The 17,537-nt window shown below is 40.6% G+C and overlaps 1 protein-coding gene across 1 annotated transcript in view; it reads right to left on the reverse strand.

Annotated features, from left to right (window-relative positions):
- Kcnu1 (potassium calcium-activated channel subfamily U member 1) overlaps nucleotides 1-17,537 on the reverse strand; it is an 87,216-nt gene that overhangs the window by 62,752 nt on the left and 6,927 nt on the right. The window contains 5 exon segments of the mRNA XM_055593350.1: nucleotides 953-1,028; nucleotides 3,700-3,775; nucleotides 4,707-4,818; nucleotides 6,357-6,447; nucleotides 7,459-7,520. Coding sequence (XP_055449325.1) covers nucleotides 953-1,028; nucleotides 3,700-3,775; nucleotides 4,707-4,818; nucleotides 6,357-6,447; nucleotides 7,459-7,520 — 417 coding nt within the window.

The raw sequence follows: 17,537 nt of genomic DNA on the forward strand, positions 1-17,537 counted from the left end.
AAGTTGACAAAGGGTCAGTTGTGCTGGCTAGTTTTATGTTAACTTGACACAAGCTAGAGTCATCTGAGAAAAGGGAGACTCGATTGAGAAAATACCTCTGGAAAATCTGGCTGTAGGCAAGTCTGTAGAGCATTTTCTGAATTAGTGATTGATGTTGGAGGGCCCAGCCCATTGTGTGTGGTGCTGTCCCCGCCCTGGTAGTCCTGTTGCTGTAAGAAAGCAGGCTGAACAGCCGTGAGAGCAAGCCAATAAACAGCACTCTCCATGGCTTCTGCATCAGCTCCTGCTCCAGGTTCCCGCCCTGTTCCTGTCATGACTTCCATTGGTGATGAACTGTGATGTGGAAGCTTAAGCCTTTTGCTCCTCAACTTGCTTGTTGGTTATGGTGTTTCATCACAGCAATAGAAAACTTAAGACAGTAGGTGGCCCCAATCTCTCTTTTGCAATAGCAACTCAACCCCTCCCCAGCAACTATCCAGTTTTAGCAAGTCTGGAATTCTTTCATTGGCTCCTAACCCCACCCCCAGGCAAGTATTTGACCACTAAAGTATATTCTAACCCTAGCTTCATTCTTCACCTTTACATATTTATTTAAAATTTAAGCATCCTCAAACCTCCATGAGGATTTATCAATAAATCTCATGTCGTATATGTCTTACACTTTTAAACCTAATAAGATTTTCACTAAGACCAGATTTCAAAATATTGGAAGAGGATACGAAGTTATCTTGATGGCAGGAGATGCAAAATTTATGATAATTATGAGGGTGGGAATTAAAAAGTAAAACCAAAAAGGTAGAAATAAAAACTGGTCTCTCTCCAGTTTCAAAGAAAGGGTGCTTACACCAGTAGATGCCATTAGAGACTGCAAAGATGCTCACACCTTGGAGGCCATTGGGGACTGCAAGGACGCTCACAGTGGCAGACGCCATTGGGGAGATGACTTGCTTACCAGGTGAAGTAATCCTGCAGCTGTGAACCAGGTACTGAGAACTATTGACAACAGTTTGGAGAGCTTCAATGAACTGCTAAAAGGACAAGGACAAAGAGCTGTTAGGTCTCTGCAGGCAGGTTCTGAATCAACACACACACACACAGTCCTCCAGGGCCCAGTTTTCTGCTCCCTGCGTGGCCCATAGATTGGAAGGTACAGCATTACCTAGAGCTCTGCCCTCACCTTCCGGTCTGAGTGGCTACAGGGCCTCTATATCCTTCATGTATGCATTAAGAGCCTGAGAAACATGGCTGGAAACTCACCCAGTGTCATGTGTTTCTTCAAATGGTATAGATTTTACTGTATTGTCCATCAGCCTGGTGTTTTTAGAGATATACATGTGGATCAACACTCAATCAAGTTATAAGGTTATAGCTCAGGTAGTATACCAAAATGGCAGGAGTCCAGGTATGGACTTGTAAAATAAGATGTGAGTGTATTACAGGAATGTAGGGTCTGTCATACTCTGAACTCATACCAGGATCATTGAGGCAAAGTATCAAAGAGGCTTAAGTCTGTCAAGGAAAGCCTTAGAGTTTAGCTGAAGTAGCTTCAGTTTCTGGCCTGGCCATTTGTCATGCACAAATAGTATTTCCATCCTTGACTTCTTCACAATGCATACTTAACTGCTGAGTTGCACCTAGACCATAATACTGATATCTCTAAGAAGAGTGTTGAAGGAGAAAAATAGTTTGGACTTGAATTATTATCCTTTGGAGATATTTAAGTTGCACTATTTTTATAATGTAATTTTTGTAATGCTGGGGTTTGAACCCAGGACCTTGCATATGCTAGGTAAGTACTCTCCCACTGAGCTCATGTCTCTACTTCTCTAAGCAATAATAGTTCACTGCTGCTGCTGGACATTTCTCATGCTCTGGGGAACTGTTATATCTCTTACCCTGAAGAAATGTTTCTTATTTTACTAACCAACAGAGGTGATTCTTTCTTTAATTGATTGTTTTTGTTCTTTCATAATTGTATACATGTATTTGTTTGTTTGGTTGGTTGGTTTTTGAGACAGGGTTTCCCTGTGTAAGCATGGCTGTCCTGGACTCACTCTGTAGAGCAGGCTGTCCTCGAACTCACAGAGATCTGCCCAAATCTGCCTCCCTGAGTGCTGGAATTACAGGTGTGTGCCACCACGCCAGGTTGTATACATGTTATTAAATGCACTTTGATTACCCTCTCCTGCAAGCCTCATTCACCATCCTGTCAATCCCTACCAGTCCCTTTCCCAGATTCGTGACTCTTGGTTTTGTCTTGCACCCTACCTGCTTTAACCAGAACCACCTTCTGAGCAGTGGATTGGAACTATCCACTGGAACCTAGTGGGGTTCCACTGGATATATAACTGAGTCTCCCTGAATCTATCAGTACCCAGTAGTGCATTAGTGAGAGTCTGTGCCCTCTGAGGCCCTCCCCCCCTCTGTGCCTGGTTGTCAATGGGCACATTCTGGTGCTGCCCCACAGCAGACATCCACAATCACTGTGACTTCAAAACTGCAATGGCTGCGTCTTGCCCAGAAGACAGCTTTTGCAGCCCATCTCCCTACATCTGGCTCTTACATTCTTTCTGCCTCCTCTTCTTGTAGCAGTCCCTGAACCTTAGAGGGGATGGAATACATGTCTTGTTTAGGGCTGAGCACTCATATGTCACTTATTATGAGCACTTTGAGTCTCTGCATTCACCACCAATCACTAGAAAAGACAGTGTCTCTGATTAGGGCTGAGAGTAGCATTTGTCTATGGGTGTAAACATAAGTATTTAGAAGACATTTTACACTGTGAAGTATAGGTGAACAATAGTATTCCATCCATGTGCCCTGTGCCCCCCCCTTAGTGCCTATGACTTGTGCCTAGTGCCTGGCATGGGGTTTTAACCAGGTTCACAGTACCAGGAATGGTTCCTTCCTATGGAACAGGTCTCCAGTCCAAGCAGAGAACAGTTGGTTAGGCCCATGACAGTAGTGCCATTGTTACAACAAGTGGGCACCTCTTGTCTGGTAAGTTGGTCTTGTAGGGTTCACAACTGGGTGAGACCATTAATGCCTTTTTTTTAACCCCAGCAGCATGCAGAGCATATTCAGGGAGGGACCATGAAAGCCACACAGCAGGCAGGAAGCCGTCAGCTTACTTCTGGATAGGTTTCTCCATATTATACAACTAAGGTATGTGATGTCTTCAGCAACTGGGTTTATCATTTATTACTTGTGAGTAATAAATAAGAAGTGAGAGAAGTGACAAGTGGCTGGTATTATTTGGGGGCCTATAGAAGGTACCCCAAGTCTGGCACTGGGGTTTAGCAATCCACAGCTTCTACAAGCAGCTTCATCCAGCCATGCAAAGAGAGACAATTCTCAAGAGCAAATGTAAAAAACCAAAGCCTCTGTGTTGGCTGTGGGTTTTTTTTTTGGTTTTGTTTTGGGTAGGGAGATCTGAAATTAAAATCAAAGTGGACTTACATATTCTGTCGTTCTGTAAAACAAGGACTAAGCAATCTCTTTACAAGGACTGAAAGGTTTCCAGCCAAACTGCTACATAATATATGGAAGGGGTGAGGGGGTGACATCACAGATGCTGACAGATTGCCTGATTTTTTACACTGGAATTCCTATGAGATGTGGGCTGCTTGAGGACCAGTTAATGTTTTCATCTCCCAATCCAAACTGCCAAGCGGGCATATCAGGGAGTCCTTCAGTTACCTGGTTTGGATGATGTGGAGGATCTGTAAAATTTTGGGGAGTTCAAGCAACCGCAGGGCTCTCAGAAACCTCAAACCTACAAAGCAACCAGGAGAAGATAGCCTGAAACATAACAGGATTGGGATGGATGCGCTGAACCACTTAATGTGTTGTAATGTCACAGGTTTAAGGACATGAAGCATAAACCCTGGTCCTGAAAGTTAACTACCATGACCTAGGGTACCCACTTCCATAGTTCCTCATCCAGAAAATGACAGTTACAATAGGATCCACCTTACAGCGCTGCAGATGTAATCTCGAGCACGTAGAAGCTGACCTGTGTAATAAGCACTATTCATTTTACTCTAACTCTCCTTTAGAATGGATAGAAATTTTTGCATGGGGCCATTAAGCTTCCTGGTTATAACTTTTCAATAATCTGAGTTTTACTTTTTTGTTAACAACAGCAAGAAATAGAATTGGTGTGTATCTTATAAACAATAAATAGAAGATAGAATTTTATAAAAACTGATTTTAAAAAAGCCCATGCACTGTCAATATGGCCACCTTAAAGATAAAACAAGCAATGAAAAATTTCCAGTTCCAGCATATCTAAACCTGATGATGGGCCTTGAGAAACCAAGGGAGGCCATTCTTTGAGTTCATATGAGATCCCAGTGTAAGGGTCCACAGGTATTCCATCAACAACTACTGGACACCTGCTGTGAACCAGGTACATTGCTACATGCTGGGATCAAGAAATGACTTCTGGTCATTCTGGTGGTGACACCTCCCAGGCAGAGGCAGGTGGATTGCCAGGAGTTCAAGGCCAGCCAGAGCTACACACTGAGATCCAATCTTAAAATAAAATGTTTCTGTAAATATAATACAAAACTCTACAGTCAAGAGAGGAGCCTTTGAAATGACCGTGAGATATTTTTAAAGGTATTAAATATTCTAAATGATGTTGAGAAGTTTGGGGTTAAAACAACATTGGTACTGATTATGTATTGCCACAGCACACTTACCTAGCCAATTACTCTTCAAATAATAAGAAACGAAGGTTGGTGGGATGGTAAAAATGTCTACAATTGAATTCATCTCCAACCAGAACTTGATCTTGTCATCAGCTGCCCAAAACTGAAATAGAAACAAAACACCCAAATTATATTGCCCTTATGATTTTTAAAAAAAGATTTAAAATTATTTTATGTATGTAAGTGTTTTGTATGTATATTAGGCTGTATGTGTGTGTGCCATGTGCAAATCAGAGGACAGGGAGGGTGTCAGATCCTCTGGAACTAGAATTACGACAGCTGTGAGCTGTGGTGTAGGAACAGGGAACTAAATGCAGGTCCTCTATCAAAGCATCAAGTGGTCTTAACTGATGAGCTACTTCTCCATCCCCCTACCTACCACTTAGAATTTTAAAATGACTCTGAAGGATGATTACTGTTCTGCTATATCTCATTCATTAACTGACATTTTAATTACATGTTATTTAACACACATACACATACATATTACATAAAGAGATTGTACTTGGGTTGAGCATAGTGATACACACCTTTAATCCCAGCACTTTGGAGGCAGAGGCAGGCAGAGCTCTGTGAGTTTGAGGCCACCCTGGTCTACAAAGAGAGTTCCAGGTCAGCTGGAGCTATATAGTGTGACGTGTCAAAACCAACCAACCAACCAAAACAAAGCAAGAGAGAGAAATCATAATTTTAATGAGTGTTCTATAAATGAGCAAATAAATTATTTTACTTCACAGAGCCTAGCTTTCACATTTAAATACTTTGGGCTTTCATTGCTCCTAGAGCTTTTTGTTATATCTATATATAAAATATACATTAATATAAGATACAATTCTTCTATATGTATATTTCCTTTTATACATCTATGTGTATAATTGTTATATACATAGAGCTTATTATCTGTGATTGGTGAAGATATATGATTTAGGACAGTGTTCAGTGAAAAATCTACAGCTTGCAAAAAGCTTGTCAGGCCATTGTGTATTGAGCTTCCTAATTTAGTTCAAGAACACTCAAGTTTGGGGCTGGAGAGATGGCTCAGTGTTTACAAGCACTGGCTGCTCTTGCAGAGGATCCAGGTTCAGTTCTCAGCACACACATGGTGACTCACAACCATCCGTAACTTCAGTTCCAAAGGCTCTGACCCCCCCCCCCCGGCATCTGTGGCACCATTAGCAAGTGCACAGACATACATGAAGACACAACACCCATACACATGAAATAAAAGAAATAGAACTTTAACAGGAAAACGCTTGAAAAGCAAATAAAAAATTCAAAAAGTAAGATGGTATACGTGTCACTCGTGGAACACTGACACTCATGTTCTGCTAGCTTCTGGTTTCTAAGCGGTGAAGCTTCCCCAATGGAAGGCCAGAAGCCAGTAAGGGTTGCCGACAGGGTGTCTGATAATGGGATCATTGGTTGGGTTTCTGGACCCGGCTTGCACTTTCAAGCACAGGAGATACGGGTTTAGGTCTCATTAAGTATTTAACAGCTTGGGGCACAGGTGGTCTTCTACCTTTAGCGCCTGAGAAGCGAGGGAGATTGAGGAGCTGAGGAGCACACAGGTCTCTTTATTTTGCTTCTGTTTGTGGATGGGGGGGGGGTCAGTAGTTATTACCATTTCACCTAGGTACTTACCCTCAACCCAAAATAGAAAGTAAAGAAAGCATTGAAACTCAAATCCACATGAAGAGTGTTGTCTCTGTGTGAAGAACATTTTCCAACGGGGCTGGAAAGAAATGGGAACGTTTTGCAAAGATAAACATTGTTAAAAGCCAGTGTCTACGGAGAGATGAAGGCGGGGCAGGCAATGTACACATTCAATGAGAGTAGTCCATTCAAGCCTCATGTTCAAATCTGGAGAGAATTCCCTTCCTGCTGGGGATGGAACCACGCATGAGGCCACTAGGGCATCGATGGCACTGAGAACAATGGGAGAATGGGCCACCACTCTTTTACAGGGTCCCTGGGTTCCACTTCAGTTTTGTAAGTGGGGGTCCAGAGCCTCAGAGATTGGTCCTTTGTGGGTGAAAAAAAAAATCTAGATAAGATCTCTCAGCTTGTCTACACCTTTGAGATACCACTACTCCAGATCAAATGAATGGATTTGAAACAAACTCAAAGGTATTTCCTAAAAGATGTGTTAGGAATTCTTAATTTTACCCCAACTGGCTATACAGTGTGGCATGAGGTTTAAATCACACTGGGTTTAGTTTTTTTTTTAAATACTGTCCTAGCCTTGAACTACATAAGAAGGGGATGGCTTCAGAGAAGCCATCCAAGGCTGAAGTCTCACAAAGAAGCATGAGAGGCTCTGACAGACCCCAGGACCTGTGTGTCAACGCCAGAGAAATTCAGAAGCCTTCGTAAGTGGTCCCGTGTGAGGAAGCAACAGCTGGAGGTCTGCGGTACAGCTTTACACCCCACCCCAACACTAGCATTAGAGGTGGCAAGATACAGGACAAACACATGCATTCATCACAGAACTGGAGTTAGTGTGCACTGGGGTGGGGGGGCAGCTACATGGTTTCCATTTTGATTAGCTGTGTGTGTTTGTGTGTGTGTGTGTGTGTGTGTGTGTATGTGTGTATGTGTGTGTGTGTGTGCGTGTGTGTGTGTGTATGGAGGTGGGAGGGTGCATGCATGTAAGCAAAACTCTATTTGGCATCCCTGAAGAGGAAATTCTAAAGCAATTACGTTACTGATAAAGCAGCCAAGCATGACTGGGGTTTTTACTCACTCTGTTGAATTGATGAAATAGATTATAAGAGACCCGATGCTTAGCACAAAGACGAGGATCGCCTAAGAACAGAGAAGGACAGAGACAAGATGCAAATCTATTTTATTGACATAGAATAAATAAGCCCACAAAATTGTCTTCTATTTAAAATGAAGTGAATATTCTTGTGTATTTTTATTACTGTGTACAGGCGGGAGGGGTTTTCCCTTACCTATGCACTCACATTCACACGTTCATCTGCGCCTGTGTTCACTTGCTCATTGACGAAAAGCAGACTAAACTTCACACTAACTCACCGTTTTTACTTACCTAGTTTTAACTCTCACACGCTTTAGAATAAGCAGAGTACCCTTCCTGCTCCTCCTAGAGGTTAGCAAATGTTTACCAAGTGCTTGGCATGTCTCACATGCTCTGTTCCATGACAGAAATAAGGGCTACTAAATAACAGTCTTGGACTTGAACTGCCTGTGGTGTGTCCATAGGCACATTTCCCCATGTAGGAAAGCGTTATGTGAGAAGAAAGTGAGTGTTCTTCCTATGACAGCTTATTGGGTATAGAAGCAAAGCTATCCAGTGAAACACAGCGAAGAAGCTGCCTAATGCAAATCCCCCAGTGGAGCTGGAGGAGATCGCTGTCAGCCTCCACCATTTTTTTAGGTTGGTTCTAGATAATTAAGCATTCCTCTGGCAATTTCTAATTTGCAAACCACTCAGTTTTTGTCTAGTATGGTGATGCACACCTCTAATCCCAGCACTCAGAAGGCAGAGGCAGGTGGATCTCTGCAAGTCTGAGGAGAGGCAGGGCTACTCAGGGAGATCCTGTCTCAACAAATAGATTTTCGGCATGTTTAGTTCAATATAGTTGTAATGATAAAATTCAGAGTTTTATTTACAATGAAATTTCTGCTCCTCTCTGACTCAGATACTTATCCATTTGTGTTAGTATTGATGGCTATTTTTACTTTCCCACCAGCTAGGCTCATCGTGGTCTTCCTGTAGAAGGCATGCGGGTCTTTGCTTTGTGCTCACAGACAAGCACTGGGGAACCTGGGAAGATAGCACACCCGGTTGTTCCGTCAAGTGAAGAAATGCAATGCCTGTTATCCACCCAGAAGGCCGAGAGTGGGTGGTTTACTAGTCTGGTGACCTTTGCTCTATCTGTGTAGCCAGAGGCTTTTCCGGCACCAGATCCTTTCCCAGACCAATCAGTCAATTTATAGCGCCTGTCTATCTTTGTGAACAACTGACCTGTGTCGGCTTACTTTATTCCTCAAGACGATTTATGTGTGCTTTGTTGTATACATGTCACCCAACTGTTCTGTGCTTAAATACAACTAAAATAAACCACCTGGGGTCAGACTCTTGAAGTTTGAGCAACCAGGGCTACTGAGTTGTGATGAGAGGAACTGCCATCTTGCCTTCCAGGACTCCTCTCTCTGCTGCCTTAAGGACGAAGAGGTCCTCAGGAGAGCACACTTTTTTGTTTTGTTGTGTTTTGTTTTTCAAGACAGAGTTTCTCTGGGTAGCCTTGGCTGTCCTAGACTCACTTTGTAGACCAGGCTGACCTTGAACTCACAGAGATCCACCTGCCTCTGCCTCCCTGAGTGCTGGGATTACAGGTGTGGGCCGAGAGCACTCTTAACCAGATTGGTGGTAGAGCATAACACCCAGCCCTGGAGCTCCTCAGTGCATAAGGTATTTAGTGTTTACTCCTGTGAATTGAGGGTCTGAGGTGGAGGGCGGTCGGTGAACAGAGTCAGGGGGAATCATATAAGGCTGATTAGAGCCCTGCCGTAGCAGAGGCTTGAAATCCAGAGCCAAAATGATCTTAGGCACCAGCCTCTGTACCCAACCTAACATCCTTTTGACTCAAGTAAAGCTTTTTTAATATATTTACTTAGCAGATAACTTGCTTTCACCAACTATAGCTGAGATGTGAACTGAAATCAACCTAACAGAGAGGATTTTCCCACTTTGCTATAATCCGCCTACCTGACCTTCCCAGCTATGTTTTTGGGAAAAGCTTTGATATGACTTTTTTGTTGTTGTTCTATGACTATCAGAAGTTCAAGTAAGGCCATCTAGGTAACGATCCTTATTACCATATGTCTTTAATCCCAGCACTCAGGAGGCAGAGGCAGGAGAATCTCTGAGTTCAAGGTCAACCTGGTCTACACAGGGTGCTCCAAGACAACTGACCCTATCTAAATTATTTTGTTTTGTTTTTGGTTCTTTGAGACAGGGTGTCTCTATATAGCCCTGGATGTCCTAGACACCACTATATAGACCAGGCCAGCCTCAAACTCACAGAGGTCTGCCTGCCTTTTCCTCCCTAGTGCTGGGATTAGAGTTGTATACCACCATGCCTGGCTAGCTGACCCTGTCTCAAAACAAATAAACAAAAAATCAAAAAACAAAAAATAAATAAAACACATGCAGTGTTTTTAAATTCTGGTTTATTTGTTTTTATTTAACTGCTTTCTAAAGAAAAAGAAGGTTTGGAGTTGGATGGGTGAGAGGTAGGAAGAAGTATCTGGAAGGAGTTGGGGGAGAAGAAACTGTGAGCAGAATATGCTGTATGAAATTTTTTTCAATTAAAAAAAGAACTGAGAAAAAATTTTAATTCATGTAACTATTTCCATGATGGAACACATTATTCTGAACCCAGAATCCATTTCCCAGGCTGTACTTACATTTGGCTCAAAATAAACACCTTTTCCTCATTTTTTAATTTAAAAAAATTTTAATGGCTCAACAAAAATTATTTCTTACTGTCTTCATTTAAATTTATTCTTATGTTCAGAATAAAGATCAGAATTTATTTTCCTAGAATATAAATCTTGGTGGCAGATAGATTTTACCTCCTGTGACTGAAATTAAAGAGGTTATCTTTACAACCCCTCTACTAGGCTCCTTTACAAACACTCTTTTATTCCACTTTGACAAGAGCTGCATTTTGAATCAACACCCTCATGGATAGTTTTCTTTGAGGTTTGGAGATTTCAATCAAGTTCTACTGGTATTCACCAAATATATCTCTAGATCTTCTGTTGACTCCCCCACACACTATTTAGTTCATCAGTGGGCAAAAACAAAATATCTGCCTTACAGTCTAGAGATGGGTTGGCAACTAAGAGTACTTGCTGCTCAAGAGTACTTGAGGACCCAAGCTCAGTTCCCAGCACCCAGCACCCAGCACCCAGGCAGCTTTACAACTACACGAGTTCCAGGCCCAAGGGATCCAATAGCCTCTTCATTTGGGATACTCACAGACACATGAATAATAATTTAAGAAGGGGTTGGTGTCATGTTTTAATTCTACTTGGGAAGTAGACAGGGGTGGATCTCAGTGAGTTCAAGTCTAGCCAGGTCTATATAGAGAGAGCTAGGGCAGCCAGGTACACAGTGAAGACCTTGCCTCAAATATTTTTTTAATCTATGTTTTAGCCAATACAATCATGAGCACCCAACACCTGTGGCTACCTGCACACAAAAATGGCATGGAAGTAGGAAGGGAGTAGTTGGGAAGAAGAATGGGGTCAGCAGGAGTGGGGGGGATAAAAGAGGGTAATGGAGGTGAGTATGTTTATAATAAATACATTGCATACATGCATTGAATTGTCCAAAGAAACGCTATCTTTCTAATACACCCCAGGACCATCTGTCCAGGGGTGGTCCCACCCTTAGTGGGCTGGGCCCTCTCACATCAATCATTAAGCAGGAAAATGCTAACAACTGATGAAAAGAGAGGCCACAAATTTGAAGAAGAGCAATGAGAAGTTTGGAGGTTGGAGAGGGAATTTTTGTAATTAAAAATAAAGAGAAATTTTCTAATTAAAATTCAGTCTTAAAAACAAACAAACAAACAAACAAACAAACAAACAAAAAGCCCAGTGTGATGGTGCATGCCTGTAATCCCAGCACGCTGGGAGGCAGAGGCAGGTAGACTGCTGTGAGTTGGAGGCCAGCCTTGTCTACAAAATAAGCCCAGGACAGCCAAGGCTACACAGAGGAACCCTATCTCTAAAAACCAAAGGGGGGGGGGGGGAAGAAAAGAAAAAGAAAATGTCCACAGACTAAGTACATTCTCTAATAAGACATATATATATATATATATGTCCAGCTATATATATGTGTATATATATATTTCTGTTGAATATATATATTTCTGTTGAAAAAGAATTATTCATGTTAGAAGATAGCAAAAAGACAATAATAATTAAAAATGCATATATCAGCTAAATTTCAATGTTTAATATGCCCTGAGTGGTTTACACATATTATTATATAATTACAATATTCTCCAAGAGGAGTTACAAATCTCCTTTATAGTCATAGAATACGATTGAAATTCAGTTTACAAAAATCAACTGAAAACCTAGTCCCAGGGGGCTTTCAAAGACTGAGACATCAACCAGGAGCATGAGTGATCTGAAACTAGGCCCCCTGCACACATGTAGCTGATGGGTGGCTTGGTCTTCATATGGGTTGCCTAGCAAGTAGAGGGGGTTGTTTCTAACATGCACTCTGTTGCCTGCTTTTAGCTGACTTCTCCCTGGCAGGGCTGCCTTGTCTGGCATCAGGGGATGAGGATATGCTCCCATCCTTGATGTGCTGGGGAAGGTTGATATGGAGAAGGGGGGTGGCTCTCCTTTTCTGGGGGGAAAGGGAGAGGAAAAGTGAGGAAAGGGGACCCTTGGGATGAGAAAGCAAGCAAGCAAGAAAGAAAAAATAAATTCAAAAAATAAAAGAAATATAAGAAAAATAAAAAATCAACTGATAAAAAGCAAGCGAGTGGGGGATCCAAGATGGCGGTGACCAGCACACACTGTATCTGAGAGGCAGAGGATCTGAAACACCAAAATTGGTACAGCTGCAACTCCAACGCACACTCTCAAAGCAGTGGACCACTCTAATATTCCTGAAGAATACTCCAGACACCAGCGAAAGACGGACCCAGTCTGAAGTACAGACTCCAGGAACAGTGACGGTTACAGGTTCTTATGCCAGAGGTCGGCATAAGAATACATCCAACAAAAATCAGGATATTATGGCTTCACCAGCAACCACCAAAATCAACAAATGCTCCAATTCATCAGAAACAGGAAAATTATTTTAAAGCTATGCTTATCCAGTTATTAGAGGCACATAAAGAGGAAATGAACAAATCTCTCAAAGAAATAGCTACACAAATGGAGACTAATAAAGAGGAAACAAACAAAGCTCTCAAAGAAAGGGCCACACAAATGGAGGCAAATAAAGAGGAAATGAACAAAGCTCTCAAAGAAATACAGACAAATACAGCCAAACAAATAGAGGCACAAGTAGGGGCACAATTAGTGGCATATAGAGAGGAAACAAACAAAAAATAGAAACCATCATAAAAAGACAGGAAACCACATTCAAACAGATGAAGAAAATGGTGAAAGGCATGAAAACAGAATTAGAATCAATAAAGAAAACACAAACAAAACCCTGGAGCTGGAGAAAAGATCAGGAACCACAAAGGTAAGCATCACCAATAGAATACAAGAGATGGAAAAGAGAATCTCAGATGCTGAAGATACACTTGCAGAAATTCATACTTCCCTCAAATAAAAGAAAAATCAGAAAAGTTCCAAACACAAAACATCCAAGAAATCAAAGATACCATGAAAAGATGAAATTTAAGAATAATAGGAATGGATGAAAAAGAAGATTCCAAGCTCCAAGGTCCAGAAAATATTTTCAAGAAAATTATAGAAGAAAATTTTCCCAACTTAAAGAAAGAGATGTCCATAAACATACAAGAGGCCTACAGAACACCAAATAGACTAGACCAGAAAAGAAACTCCTCACATCACATCATAGTCAAAATACTAAATCTACAGAACAAAGAAAAGATATTAAAAGCAGCAAGGGAAAAAAGGCCAAGTAACATATAAAAGTAGACCTACCAGAATCACACCAGACTTCTCCACAGAAACTATGAAAGCCAGAAGGGCCTGGGCAGATGACACACAGACTTTAAGGGACCACAGATGCCAACCCAGACTACCATACCAGCAAAGCTTTCAATCAACACAGATGGAGAAAACAAAATATTCCATGACAAAACTAAATTTAAACAATATCTACATAGCAACCTAGCCCTACAGAAGATACTAGAAGGAAAACTCCAATCCAAAGAAAACAACCACACCCAAGAAAACATAGGATACAGATAACTTCACAAAAAATTAAAAGGAAACAGGCAATGAATCACAGTAACACCACCAACTTCACAATAAAAGGAACTAACATTCATTGGTCCAGTATTATCTATCAACATCAATAGACTCAACTCTCCAATAAAAAGACACAGAATAACAGAATGGTTGTAGAAACAGGATCCAACATTCTGCTTCATCCAAGAAACACACCTCTGCAACAAAGATAAACACTACCTCAGAATAAAGGGCTGGAAAAATGTTTTTTAAGCAAATGGACCCAGAAAACAAGCTGGGGTAGCTATCCTAATATCTAATAGAATAGAATTTCAACCAAAAGTAATCAAAAAAGATGAGGAGGAGCACTTCATTCTCATAAAAGGAAAAATTCACCAGGAGGACATTACAATTCTGAATATCTATGCCCCAAATACAAGAGCACCTACATTTTTAAATGAAACATTATTAAAGCTGAAATCACACATTAATCCCAACACCTTAATAGTGGGAGACTTCAACACTCCACTCTCACCAAGGGACAGATCATTTAGACAGAAGCTAAATAGGAAAATAATGGCACTTTCAGAGGGCCTAAATCAAATGGACCTAATAGATGTCTACAGAACTTTTCACCCAAATTCAAGAGTATACCTTCTTTTCAGCTCTCCTGGACCTTCTCCAAAATAGACCATAGAGTTGGTCACAGAGCTAGCCTCAGCAGATACAAGAAGATTGAAATAATCCGTTGTATCCTATCTGACCACCATGGACTATAAAAGCTAGACCTCAACAACAACAGTAATAGCAAAAAGCCTACACACATATGGAAACTGAACAACTCACTACTCAATGGCAACTAGGTTAGGGAAGAAATAAAGAAAAAATTAAAGACTTCCTAGAATTCAATGACAATGAAGGCACAAACATACCCAAACTTATGGGACACAATAAAAGCAGTGCTAAGAGGAAAATTCATAGCACTGAGTGCCTTCAAGAAGAAATTTGAAAATCTCTTCAAGTAACTTAATGGCTCACCTGAAAGCCCTAGAGAAAAAAAGAAGCAGACATACCCAAGAGGAGTGGATGGCTGGAAATAATCAAACTCAGGGCTGAAATCAATAAATTAGAAACAAATAAAATAATTCAAAGAATCAATGAAACCAAGGGCTGGTTCTTTGAGAAAAATCAACAAGATAGACAAACACTTAGCCAAACAAACTAAAAGGCAGAGAGAAACTATCCAAATCAGCAAAATCAGAAATGAAAAGGGGGACATAACTACAGACACTGAGGAAATCCTAACACTCAGTGGGTCTGTATATGCCACAAAATTTGAAAATCTAAATGAAATGGACAATTTTCTTGATAGATTCCATTTACCAAAATTAAATCAAGATCAGGTAAATAGATTAAATAGTCCTATATCCCATAAGGAAATAGAAGCAGTCATCAAAAGTCTCCCTTCCAAAAAAAAAAAAAAAAAAAAAAAGCCCACGGCCAGATGGTTTCAACGTAGAATTCTACCAGACCTTCAAAGAAGAGCTAACTCCAATTCTCTTCAAACTATTCTACAAAATAGAAACAGAAGGAACATTACCAAACTCATTCTATGAAGCCACAGTCACCTTGATACCTAAACCATACAAAGATCCAACAAAAAAAGAGAACTTCAGACCTATCTCTCTTATGAACACTGATGCAAAAATAATAAAATACATGCAAACCAAATCCAAGAACACAGAAAAGATATCATCCACCATAATCAAGTAGGCTTCATCCCAAGCATGCAGGGGTTGTTCAATATACAAAAATCCATCAATGTAATCCACCATATAAACAAACTGAAGGAGAAAAACCACATAATCATCTCCTCAGATGCTGAAAAAGCATTTGACAAAATCCAACACTCATTCATGTTTAAAGTCTTGGAGAGATCAGGGATACAAGGCACATACCTGAACATAGTAAAGACAATATACAGCAAGCCTATAGCCAACATCAAACTAAATAGAGAGAAACTTCAATCAATCCCACTGAAATCAGGGACAAGGCAAGGCTGCCCACTCTCTCTATATCTCTTCAACATAGTACTTGAAGTCCTAGCTAGAGAAATAAGACAACTAAAGGAGATCAGGGGGATACAAATCGAAGAGGAAGAAGTAAAAGTATCACTATTCACAGATGATATGATAGTATACGTGAGCTCAAAAATTCAACCAGAGAACTCCTTCAACTGATAAGCACCTTCAGCAAAGTGGCTGGATACAAAATTAACTCAAAAAAAAAAAAAAAATGAGAAGCCCTCCTGTATACCAAAGACAAAGGGCTGAGAAAGAAATTAGGAAAACAACACCCTTCACAATAGCCACTAATAACTTAAAGTACCTTGGGGTGACTCTAACCAAGCAACTGAAAGACCTGTTCGAAAAAACCTTCAAGTCTCTGAAGAAAGAAACTGAAGAAGATATCAGAAGGAGAGAAGATCTCCCGTTTTCATGGATCAGTAGGATTAACATAGTGAAAATGGCCATCCTGCCAAAAGCAATCTACAGATTCAGTGCAATTCCCATCAAATTACCAACACAGTTCTTTATAGACCTTGAAAGAACAATTCTCAACTTCATATGGAAAAACAAAAAACCCATAATTGCCAAAAACGATGCTATACAACAACAGATCATCTGGAGATATCTCCATCCCTGATCTGAAGCTCTTTTACAGAGCAATAGTAATAAAAACTGCATGGTAGTGGCATAGAAACAGAATGGTGGATGAATGGAATCAACTAGAAGAACCAGAAATAAACCCACACACCTATGGATACTTGATTTTCGACAAAGAAGCCAAAATCGTTCAATGGAAAAAAGACAGCATCTTCAACAAATGGTGCTGGTCTAACTGGATGTCTACATGCAGAAAGATGCAAATTTTAATGCATATTTATCATCCTGCATGAAACTAAAGTCCAAGTGGATCAAAGACCTCAACATAAAACCAGACACACTAAATCGATTGGATGAAAAAGTGAGGAAGAGGTTAGAACTCATTGGTACAGAAAACAACTTCCTGAACAGAACACCAACAGCACAGGCTCTAAGAGAAACAATAAATGGAACCTCATGAAACTGAAAAGCTTCTGTAAAGCAAAGGACACTCTCATCAAAATAAAATGACTGCCTAGATATTGGGAAAGAATCTTCACCAATCTTCTATCTGACAGTATATAAAACAGCAACAAATCAAGTAATCCAATTAAAAATGGGGTACAGAGCTAAACAGAAAATTCTCAATAGAGGACTATCGAATGGCAGAGAAACACTTAAAGAAATGTTCAAAGTCCTTAGTCATCAGGGAAATGCAAATCAAAACGACCCTGAAATTTCACATTACACCAGTCAGAATGGCTAAGATGAATAACTCAAGTGACAACACATGCTGGAGAGGATGTGGAGAAAGGGGAACCCTCCTCCACTGCTGGTGGGAATGTAAACTTGTACAACCACTCTGGAAATCAATCTGGTGCCTTCTCAGACAGTTAGGAATAGTGCTTCCTCAAGATCCAGCTATACTACTGCTAGGCATATATCCAAAAGATGCTCAAGTATACAACAAGGACATCTGTTCAACCATATTTGTAGCAGCTTTATTTGTAATATCCAGAAGTTGGAAACAGCCCAGATGCCCCTCAGTTGAGGAATGGATACAGAAATTGTGGTACAGCTACACGATGGAATATTATTCAGTGATAAAAAACAAGGAAATCATGAATTTGCAGGTAAATGGTGGAAACTGGAAAAGATCATCCCGAGTGAGGTATCCCAGAAGCAGAAAGACACACATGGTATATACTCACTCATAAGTGGATACTAGACATATAGGATAAACATACTA

Source organism: Psammomys obesus, unplaced genomic scaffold (assembly GCF_907164565.1).
Source record: "Psammomys obesus unplaced genomic scaffold, mPsaObe1.curated_primary_1811, whole genome shotgun sequence".
In the NCBI taxonomy this organism is placed as follows: domain Eukaryota; kingdom Metazoa; phylum Chordata; class Mammalia; order Rodentia; family Muridae; genus Psammomys; species Psammomys obesus.